This window comes from Macrobrachium rosenbergii, chromosome 18, assembly GCF_040412425.1.
Source record: "Macrobrachium rosenbergii isolate ZJJX-2024 chromosome 18, ASM4041242v1, whole genome shotgun sequence".
NCBI classification, from domain to species: Eukaryota; Metazoa; Arthropoda; class Malacostraca; order Decapoda; family Palaemonidae; genus Macrobrachium; species Macrobrachium rosenbergii.
Genome location: NC_089758.1, coordinates 16,840,842 through 16,852,012, shown reverse-complemented (window position 1 = coordinate 16,852,012; position 11,171 = coordinate 16,840,842). Strand labels below are relative to the sequence as shown.

The 11,171-nt window shown below is 39.9% G+C and overlaps 1 protein-coding gene and 1 non-coding gene across 2 annotated transcripts; both read left to right on the top strand.

Annotated features, from left to right (window-relative positions):
- Nucleotides 1-857: 857 nt before the first annotated feature.
- LOC136847949 (streptococcal hemagglutinin-like) lies at nt 858-7,976 on the top strand. The gene is made up of 7 exons (XM_067119970.1): nt 858-861; nt 4,062-4,241; nt 4,333-4,557; nt 4,643-5,527; nt 5,648-6,166; nt 6,249-6,587; nt 7,846-7,976. The coding sequence occupies exons 1-7, from the start codon at nt 858-860 to the stop codon at nt 7,974-7,976; spliced, it is 2,283 nt and encodes a 760-aa protein (XP_066976071.1).
- LOC136848284 (U6atac minor spliceosomal RNA) lies at nt 1,485-1,588 on the top strand. The gene has a single exon (XR_010856004.1). It is a non-coding gene; the product is annotated as a U6atac minor spliceosomal RNA (small nuclear RNA).
- Nucleotides 7,977-11,171: the final 3,195 nt, after the last annotated feature.

Here is an 11,171-nt window from a genome sequence, read left to right as displayed (position 1 = left end):
TAGAGCGACTTGGTGATTATTCCAGAGGCAAAGTTAAATTCACAGTATTTTGGTAATTTTGAAACTTCTTACGTAGCCTCAGACAAATTTTGGGAGTGGACAACCTTTTTTCCAGTTTAAGTAGGTTACACACAGACGGAAACTTTGTGTATATTCACTCAAATAATAAAAAATATGATAGATAGGTAGGAGAACGTTTTTGATATAATGGGTGATTATTAAAAAAAAATAATTTTTATCTTTGGTTTTATATGACTATTGCAAACTGCCTGTTCAAACCCACCTGAATAATCTCTTCACTGGAAAATTTCCGATTTACTGACCATAAAAGGAATTTATGCTGGACAACTGGAAATGTCATAATTCGCCATCGACACCGGTGCTTTGTGGCAACAAACTCACACAGAAAACTAGTCATAATTAGCTCAAAACTGTTGGCGACATTAAGTTGTATTTATTACAGCAGTTTTCATTAACGAATGCTAATACTTTGCCACTGCTTTTTGATTACAGATCATGTATTGTAGCTCTTATGGACTGTAGATTGTAAGGAATGAGATGAATTACTTCCATGATTTTTATCTGATTTTCTTTCTTCTTTCCAAGGTTTGTGGGAGAGGAAAGCACCAACCGCCACATGGTCATGTTTTTGAACGGTGATGTTACCCGAGGGATATTATCATCAGTTTCGATCGCTGGGTGTAAGGAAATCAGTGCTACCAAGAAGGTAAGATGAACCCTTGTTGCTAGTTTTATATATTTATTATGACATGCTGCTCTCATCTTATTTAATAGGCCTATATGTCGTTCTGTGCCACCGACGAGCATCCTACTCGTACATCTTCTTTCTTGGCAAAATGGGTAAATTGCGTTTTAGTTTCTTTAAACTTCTTTACCCTTTCATTATGTTCCTGTAACGTGATGGTTCTTTTATCCCACTTCTACTTTACAAATAATTCTACATATTTTATAGCCTCAAGTTTAGGAGTATTTACCGGTTTGTATAAATGTCATGGGAAAATGAATAAGACAAAAGCGTTTTGATTTCAAATATAACATTTTTAGATTTACTGAAAGTTCTTCATAGTGATAATCACTCATTTCTGTATCGACAAAGTTACTAAGTCCATGTCTAACCAGTGAGCGAGAAAACCCTGGCTGTAGCCTATGTATCACTGCGCTAGGTAAAACTTCTCTTTTAGCTGCAAATTATGTCGAAAATAAAATTTCCATTGCCACTAGCAGCAGTACTTGTAACGACAGTTAATCTGCCAGTTAGTTTATTCCTATAGATATTCTAACAAATTATTCATTTCCTACATCCATGGCCAGCATTAAAACCGGTCAAATAATAAGTTTCCGATTAATTGCCTTTATTCCGTAACCTGCGAAACCTGACGATACGCAGCGCGCAGTCTAAAACAGCGGCAGCCTGTCGCTACTCGTCGCGTTACTACACCTCTCTCCCGGTGCACCATTCTCTTGTGTTGTACGAAAGGAGAGAAGGTTAGCACTCCCCTAGATAAGGACGGACAACACACATACGTCAAGGCACCGTTGCTTCGGCAACAACCTGACACATTTTTTCGCAGCCGCATGCATGCCATTAGTCATCCTGTATAACCAGTTTGACGTAGTTAGGCCTAGGTGTTGGTAAATTAGCCCATATGTAGGGGTGATTTACCTCGACAAGCTTAAGTTCGTTGACTGCGATTAGGGAATAACCTTCAGTGAATTTGGAAAATGCTTGTTTCCTGTACATGGAGTTCCAAGAACTCTTGACCGTGAGGTCAGGCAAAGTAAAATTTAAATGAAAGCACGCTTCACCCATAATTTTATCCGAAATTCAGATATCCTGGGTACGCTTCGTATCTTAGTGGCGAGCAAGCCATCAAACCGGCTCGAGATCGAGCCCACCGACGGCCAATAGTTCGCGCTAGCCCAGTTTTTTATTTACGTGAAATATTTCATTATATGTATCAGGGGCTTCATCGTATTTCCTTCCACCCTCGTCATTGCTGGTTTATAGAGATTCTCGAATCTATTATTTCTTTGAATTCATGCTTAACAGATAGCCTATGCATATACTACATAGTATTTTCTCCTAAGGGCTCCTCGCACGTAAGCTGAAAGTTTTTTCCTATTTTCTATATCTCTTCGAAAGAGAATCCACTGTAATGGTTGCAAAAGCATTATGGAAAAAAATTAATATCTCGAAAGACTTTTATGTTACGAATCGTCATCATAAAAACGTTGCTTTTCATAAAAAATCTGTCCTTAAAAACAAAAATAAACCCTCTCCCCCAAAATACATCAAAACACCTTAATCGATGAGCGTCGGTTAGTTGGATATATATCTTTGCATAGTTGGTAAAATCATTTGTTAGAAAAGGTAGAAAATATACGGTAGAAAATCCCCTATTTTCCTTGTAAATAACTTGGAATGTGGCATAATATAATCTTTAAATTTGACCGATGCGTGCATAAAAGAAAATGGATATCATTTCTCATTCATAGAAAACGATGCCATGTTATAAAATGGTACGATAACTAAATTATCTCTCTCTCTCTCTCTCTCTCTCTCTCTCTCTCTCTCTCTCTCTCTCTCTCTCTCTATGAAAAAGAAGGAACTTCCCCTAAAATAATGCTCATTCATTAGAGAAACTAAACCATTCAAAGTTAAGTAGATCTGAAGTGATAATCGAGAACTGGATTTGAACAAACAAATAACTTGTCATACTTCTGAAAGCCTTAGCTTTTCGTGAAAATTTTGTTTATTATTTTATTGTCTGCTACATTTTATTACAGAAAAAAACAATTCGTTCCGTTTCATAAAATGCGCAGGAGAAATAAGACCTCTCTAATCTAATGGGATAAAATGTATTCCATGATATTTCATTTACGAGTTTGTACAGCACCTGTGTCGATTGGTTTTTTGAAATAATAAAACTTTCAATTATCTGTTCCTTCGAGATTTTATCGCGTTTAGCATAACAGAAAAAATACAAAAAATATTTTGCTCAAGATGAATTACTTCTCTCTCTCTCTCTCTCTCACCCTTCAAAACAAAGTTTATCTCTTTAATCTCTCGAGGAATGCTAATCCACCCCTGTTTAACCTGCTGGCCACATCCTTCGTAGCCCACACGACTGACAATAACAAAGTCTTTATGCTTTATTTGCACTCCATAAGTAAAATTTTGTCAGAAACTTCAACATTTGCAACTGACCCAATATAAACTTTTCTGAAAATTTTGAATTTCATTGACAAAATAAAAAACAGGATTTGTTTTTACTCCTGTAAGAGATGATAATCAGCTCAGTGGTCTAATAAAACTATTTTAATAATGATAATAATTGACAACGGATTAAACAGATGTGGCAGCAAGGCTTAAAATTTCTGCCACATTTACAAGTAAATGTCATCTTCAGCATCACTGAATAGCAGAGATACTTAATGCAGGTGGACCTTTTGAATATTCTTGCATTTGGAGACCGAAAACGAAATCCTATAGAATACTCTACAATGTTTGAAATTTGAGGAAACCGCAATAAAGGTTATAGACACAGTTATAGTTAATTGAGAAGCTTTCTCTGGAAGTTAATGACCTGATGAATTCAGTGAACACTGTCTACCGTATTGATCTATTAATTTATCCAACTGGCGGTAGAACTTAATCTTTGACTGTAGGTTTGCCTCTAGTAATAGTTATTACTAAAATTTGGCCGCAAGATTCCTAAAGATGTAAGAAAACAATCCCGTCCGGCACCATTTTGAAACAAGAAATTGTAAAGCAACAAGTCACTTGTCAAGTGTGAACACTTTTGTCTCCTTTCGTTTTTTGTTAAAACCGTTGAAAATGTTTAGAAAAATCGTGAACGTTCTTTGTTGATTTTCTCGCTGTTTGTCGCAAATTCCTTCGATAAAACATTGAAAGCAACAACGATAATAATAACAATGCATCGTAAGCGATAACAATAATTATTATCTCCAGACTCCAAGAAAATCCTGTGACAATTGCCCTGTCTCAACCTCAGTGTCGGTCTGTCTGTCTGTTGCAGAATCTGCGGTCTGCCTGTCTGCTGAAGTATCTGCGGTCTGCCTGTCTGTTGCAGATTCTGCGGTCTGTCTGTCTGTTGCAACATCTGCAGTCTGCCTGTCTATTGCAGAATCTGCGGTCTACCTGTCTATTGCAGAATCTGCAGTCTGCCTGTCTGTTGCAGATTCTGCGCGGTCTGCCTGTCTGTTGAAGAATCTACGGCCTGCCTTCGGTTGCAGATTCCGAGGTCTGCCTGTCTGTTGCAGATTCTGCGGTCTGCCTGTCTGTTGCAGGTTCTGCGGTCTGCCTGTCTGTTGCAGATTCTGCGGTCTGCCTGTCTGCTGCAAGTTCTGCGGTCTGCCTGTCTGTTGCAGATTCCGCGGTCTGCCTGTCTGTTGAAGAATCTATGGCCTGCCCGTCGGTTGCAGATTCCGAGGTCTGCCTGTCTGTTGCAGATTCTGCGGTCTGCCTGTCTGTTGCAGATTCTGCGGTCTGCCTGTCTGCTGCAGATTCTACCTGTCTGCTGCAGATTCTGCGGTCTGCCTGTCTGCTGCAGGTTCTGCGGTCTGCCTGTCTGCTGCAGAATCTACCTGTCTGCTGCAGATTCTGCGGTCTGCCTGTCTGCTGCAGGTTCTGCGGTCTGCCTGTCTGCTGCAGATTTTGCGGCCTGCCTGTCTGCTGCAGATTCTGCGGTCTGCCTGTCTGTTGAAGAATCTATGGCCTGCCCGTCGGTTGCAGATTCCGAGGTCTGCCTGTCTGTTGCAGATTCTGCGGTCTGCCTGTCTGTTGCAGATTCTGCGGTCTGCCTGTCTGCTGCAGATTCTACCTGTCTGCTGCAGATTCTGCGGTCTGCCTGTCTGCTGCAGGTTCTGCGGTCTGCCTGTCTGCTGCAGATTCTACCTGTCTGCTGCAGATTCTGCGGTCTGCCTGTCTGCTGCAGGTTCTGCGGTCTGCCTGTCTGCTGCAGAATCTACCTGTCTGCTGCAGATTCTGCGGTCTGCCTGTCTGCTGCAGGTTCTGCGGTCTGCCTGTCTGCTGCAGATTTTGCGGCCTGCCTGTCTGCTGCAGATTCTGCTGTCTGCCTGTCTGCTGCAGATTCTGCGGACTGCCTGTCTGCTGCAGATTTTGCGGCCTGCCTGTCTGCTGCAGATTCTGCTGTCTGCCTGTCTGCTGCAGATTCTGTGGACTGCCTGGCTGCTGCAGATTCTGCGGACTGCCTGTCTGCTGCAGATTCTGCGGCCTACCTGTCTGTTGCAGGATCTGCGGTCTGCCTGTCTGCTGCAGATTCTGTGGCCTGCCTGTCTGCTGCAGAATCTGCGGCCTGCCTGTCTGTTGCAGAATTTGCGGGCTGCCGGTCTACTGCAGGATCTGCGGTCAGCCTGTCTGTTGCAGATTCTGCAGTCTGCCTGTCTATTACAGAATCTGCGGTCTGCCTGTCTGTTGCAGATTCTGCGACCTGCCTTCTGTTGCAGATTCTGCAGTCTGTCTGTCTGTTGAAGAATCTGCGGCCTGCCAGTCTATTGCAGAATCTGCAGTCTGCCTGTCTGTTGCAGATTCTGCGCGGTCTGCCTGTCTGTTGAAGAATCTACGGCCTGCCTTCGGTTGCAGATTCCGAGGTCTGCCTGTCTGTTGCAGATTCTGCGGTCTGCCTGTCTGTTGCAGATTCTGCGGTCTGCCTGTCTGCTGCAGGTTCTGCGGTCTGCCTGTCTGTTGCAGATTCTGCAGTCTGCCTGTCTGTTGAAGAATCTACGGCCTGCCCGTCGGTTGCAGATTCCGAGGTCTGCCTGTCTGTTGCAGATTCTGCGGTCTGCCTGTCTGTTGCAGGTTCTGCGGTCTGCCTGTCTGTTGCAGATTCTGCGGTCTGCCTGTCTGCTGCAGGTTCTGCGGTCTGCCTGTCTGTTGCAGATTCTGCAGTCTGCCTGTCTGTTGAAGAATCTACGGCCTGCCCGTCGGTTGCAGATTCCGAGGTCTGCCTGTCTGTTGCAGATTCTGCGGTCTGCCTGTCTGCTGCAGGTTCTGCGGTCTGCCTGTCTGCTGCAGATTCTACCTGTCTACTGCAGATTCTGCGGTCTGCCTGTCTGCTGCAGGTTCTGCGGTCTGCCTGTCTGCTGCAGAATCTACCTGTCTGTTGGTAGATTCTGCGGTCTGCCTGTCTGCTGCAGGTTCTGCGGTCTGCCTGTCTGCTGCAGATTCTACCTGTCTGCTGCAGATTTTGCGGCCTGCCTGTCTGCTGCAGATTCTGCTGTCTGCCTGTCTGCTGCAGATTCTGCGGACTGCCTGGCTGCTGCAGATTCTGCGGCCTACCTGTCTGTTGCAGGATCCGCGGCCCTCCTGTCTGCTGCAGATTCTGTGGCCTGCCTGTCTGCTGCAGAATCTGCGGCCTGCCTGTCTGTTGCAGAATTTGCGGGCTGCCGATCTACTGCAGGATCTGCGGTCAGCCTGTCTGTTGCAGATTCTGCAGTCTGCCTGTCTATTGCAGAATCTGCGGTCTGCCTGTCTGTTGCAGATTCTGCGGCCTGCCTTCTGTTGCAGATTCTGCAGTCTGTCTGTCTGTTGAAGAATCTGCGGCCTGCCAGTCTATTGCAGAATCTGCAGTCTACCTGTCTGTTGCAGCATCTGCGGCCTGTCTGTGTGTGTGGCAGAATTTGCGGCCTGCCTGTCTGTTGCAGAATCAGAGATGCACAAGAGTATGTTCATGGCAGTTTGTGCAGAAAACGAATATGGAAGTACAGTTGTATAAACTGTGCACGTGCGGGTGCGCGCAAATGCTCTCTGGTGCGTATATGTGAGATGACAAACTAATGCCTCTTCATAAGTATTGGCGCCTCAAGTCTTGTGTAATTGTGTATAGGTATGTTAATGCATGATTATTCTTGCGTTACGGTTTATATGCCCGTTTATCTAGGAGTATACTTAGGAAGCAAATGCACGCGATCATGTCCTTGTGTTTGCATTACCATATCTCATAATTGTTAGTAGGTATGTTAGTGCATGCCTGGTCTTGCGTCACGTGTATGTATCTAGGAGTGCATATTTGGAAAGCAGAAGCACGTGATCTATTGTGTTTGCATTATTATGTATTGCTGTGCATACGTGCGGTAATTGTTGTTTGTATATGAATAATGAAACCGGACTCATCAAAATGCTGGCTGGCAGTGTTTGATTTTTTTAATTATTCGGCGTGTAAGGGATTTTGGGTGCATAGCCTTCCATGGATGCATTCCAATTTATTGAATTGCGTCAATGGCCGTCATCTTGTTAGAAAGAGAGAGAGAGAGAGAGAGAGAGAGAGAGAGAGAGAGAGAGAGAGAGAGAGAGAGAGAGAGGTAGTTGGTAAGGGCACTTGGCAATTTCTCAGATTTTCTGGTAAAACTGAATGTCTTGGACGTGCACTGTATCTATCCAGTAAAAATGTCATATATATATATATATATATATATATATATATATATATATATATATATATATATATATATATATATATATATATATATATATATAAAGGCATTGACTTTATTTATATATTCATCACTTCCATATTTCCGTGATTCAGTTATACATTTATATATACATATACTATATATATATATATATATATATATATATATATATATATATATATATATATATATATATATATATATATATATATATTATACCTCCTTCCTCTGAGAAGGGTTAAATCTAGAAGGTGCTGTAAGAGAACAACAGAGTTACCAAAACAGCACATTAAAATGCGACACGAATCACCCACCTCTTCAAAACAGGCTTGGCGGAGGAACCAGTGTTATTCCCCGTTACGTAAGTGGAATACTCTGTAAGCAACCAGCCTTGCTTCGAAGGCATGCCAAGGTGTCGTGATGAGACGAAGCAATGGATGCGATTAATGAAGGAGACCGGCAAATATCTCCAGATAGGTCCAAGGCTGTCGCCATGATGGCAGTTCCTCGCTGTGTTCTTGCTAGAAGTATCCGGCATCCCCTTCAGTGCATTTTACTTGTAATGGAAACTTTTCAGATTGATTATTATTATTATTATTATTATTATTATTATTATTATTATTATTATTATTATTATTATTATTATTATTATTCACATGATAAACTGTGTTCATATGGAACAAGCCCACAGGGGTCATTGCCTTGAAATTCAAGCTTCCAAAGAATATGGTGTTCACTCGAAAGACGCAATAGAAGGTGAACAGAAGGCGATGGGAAATACAGAAAGGGGAGATCAGTTATTAGAATAAATAAATAAATGAATAAATAATTTCTTGAAGTTATTCATCACTGAAATAATCAATCTCGCCATCACTGTATAACTATCTAATATGTAATATTCTTACAACTGGCTTTTGGTATCCATGCAATGCATAATATTTGCACTTTAAATTATTTTCCAGTCATCACATTTACATCTCCATTTCGTTCATCAACGAAACAATTTTTCAGTCGTTCAGTACTTTGAACATCAGAATCCTTCTTTATTAGTAACATACATACATACATGCATATATACATACATACATATATAATGACTTAGTAGTATCAACGATAACGAAATCATATTATTTTCAACATCAACAGGACGGCAATATGTCAATAATTAAATTTTTTGTTTGTTCAGTTATCTTCTGGCCGAGAAAATCATGACTAAAATGTGTCAGACAAGCACACAGATATTGAAGAAAGAGATACTTGAGGGATTCAGTTGAATCAAGTGCAAATATAGAAAGGAAGAAGAATAAGATGTGAGGAATAAAAGAAGTGAAAGGTAGAAATGGGAGAGAAATTAGATGACGGCTGCCATACTGTCTCAACAAATCAATACATCTCTTTATTAGACATCAACTTATATCGGTATTTCGTGGTGTTTATTTACATAGCAATTTTCTATTTTATTTCAGTTTTTTTCTGCTATTTAGCTTTTAGTTTTATCCTATTTTTAGTCGGTAGGTTTAGATTAAACCGGCCATATGCCAGCGCGGGCTCTTGCACAAATGGCAATAAGGTGTTTGGACCTCTGGATTTGATGCAGCCAACCGATCGATTTCATTGATTTTATATTTTGTAATACATTTTTAGTCTATTGCGTAAAAATGTATCGATACTTTTCATTGTTTTGTTTTTTACTGAAAAGATTTTGTTTCATTCTTTTTTCCTGCCACTTACGAAAGTCAAAATTGTGACTACTCTTCACTCTGTTATTTCCTCTCTGCCTTTTCGTCAACTTTTCTTTTGTACTCGGATTTGATAAGGATATATATTTTTGTTCCTCGTTCAGTTAGCCTCCATTAACACAATTTACTTGTTCTTTCACTGACATTTAGTTCTTTGGACCTATAATTATTGCCCACCTCTTTTACAAGAATGTAGGACCATTTCTTTGATGCAAGTTCTAAATAGTGTTCATTACTTATTAGTTTCTTCTCAATATCCTCAATGTTAATTTGCGAAGTTTGAATATTTACACTTGTTCCAACAATCAAAGACAAGAGCTAAATTGTCCTGAACGGGTAGTCCAAGTGAGAACGCGCAAAGCGATCGTTATCAAAATTCAGCCTAGCGTTCACAAGAATTTCAATCCAGTGTGTTTTCAACTTTTAACTGGATACTGTTGCATACATTGTGTTGGAATCATCCATTATCATTAGCAGTCAGTCTGAGAAGACCTGGCCTAACTTTTTTTTTTTTAGTTTTGGACGATGACGCCGCAAATGGAGTTGACATTCTCCTTGAAGTACAGGTGTTGTTGCCCGGGTTTGACCTTGAGATGTTACTCGTTCTAGAGGTAGTTCTTGGCGAGGAGTGCTTGCAGTCATGGTTCTGGGTTTCATTTATTTTGTTGCTATATTTTCACAATTTTCTCTGTAAAATCATCTCTCATATTTTTTCATAGAGTGTACCGAAACTTTCACAACAGGCCAAATCCTGATCAGATTAATGAATTTCTTACCTTTTCTGTTTTTTTTCATAAAGTAATTGCTTTCTCTTTTGCTTGCTTTATTTTTTTCAGTATTTAAAACTTTGTCATATTCTATGGCTGAAATCTGTCTGCAATTTGAGACATTTCTTCCTTAAATGATCTCATATTTACTGGAAATGGATGCAAAATCCTTAACTTTCTCTTTGTTTCCTTTTATTTCGGCCAGAGACGTTAGGAGACTGGTGTATGGTGCCTTCGGGAACCCATTTGCTCACTAATAGCCACGTATATATTAGAGAATGTTCATCTAAGACTAAAGCCTACTATGACAAAAGAACTCTTTTTTTTTCAGCATAAGAATCGAAGAATTTTATTTTTCATTTAAACTTTCGTAGACAGGAAAATGAAAACAGAATCTGACTATGCCCCTTAGTATATGTAGTAAATACTTTCAGATTACTTTTGATTCTGCGTTCAAAGTCCAGCTATTTATTCTGAAGAGAATTGCGAGGAATTCCTCCGAAGCATAAGGTGCATTTTAATATTACACAAAATGCTTTGAGTATGTAAAACGCCTGTAAGGCCTGTCAACAGCGTTCCAGCGAAGAGGTATATTCCAACCCTTAGTGCCACTATGCTAATCTGAAGTTAAATGGCCAACGAGTCTGAAGGTTTTATCGTCAGGCACCATACCTTTAAGATATCTGCCAACAGTGCGTCCGATATCTTAACGGTAGGGCGGCAGTTATAGTACGAAATCATATATCTCCATAATTATTCAAGTCCTAGATTCGAAAAATAGACTAAAGCTCGTACTGGTTTAAGGAGAAAACTCTGCTAAGGGGAATAGATATTTTATTCGGGAATGCACCTGCCAAGGTAAATTTAGAAAAAGTATATGATTTTTTAAATGTTTTTAAATAATTAATTAATTAATTTATTTATTTATTTATTTATTTATTTATTTATTTATTTATTTATTTATTTATTTATTTATTTATTTATTTATTTATTTATTTATTATTCTATATATTTATTTACTTATTTATTTATTTATTTACTTATTTATTTATTTATTTATTTATTTATTTATTTATTTATTTATTTATTTATTTATTTACTTTTTGGTGGGAAGGCTTTGTTTTCATTTGCCCAACCGTTCTGGGCCAAATACACTGATAGGAACAACTAACAATGAAACACAGCG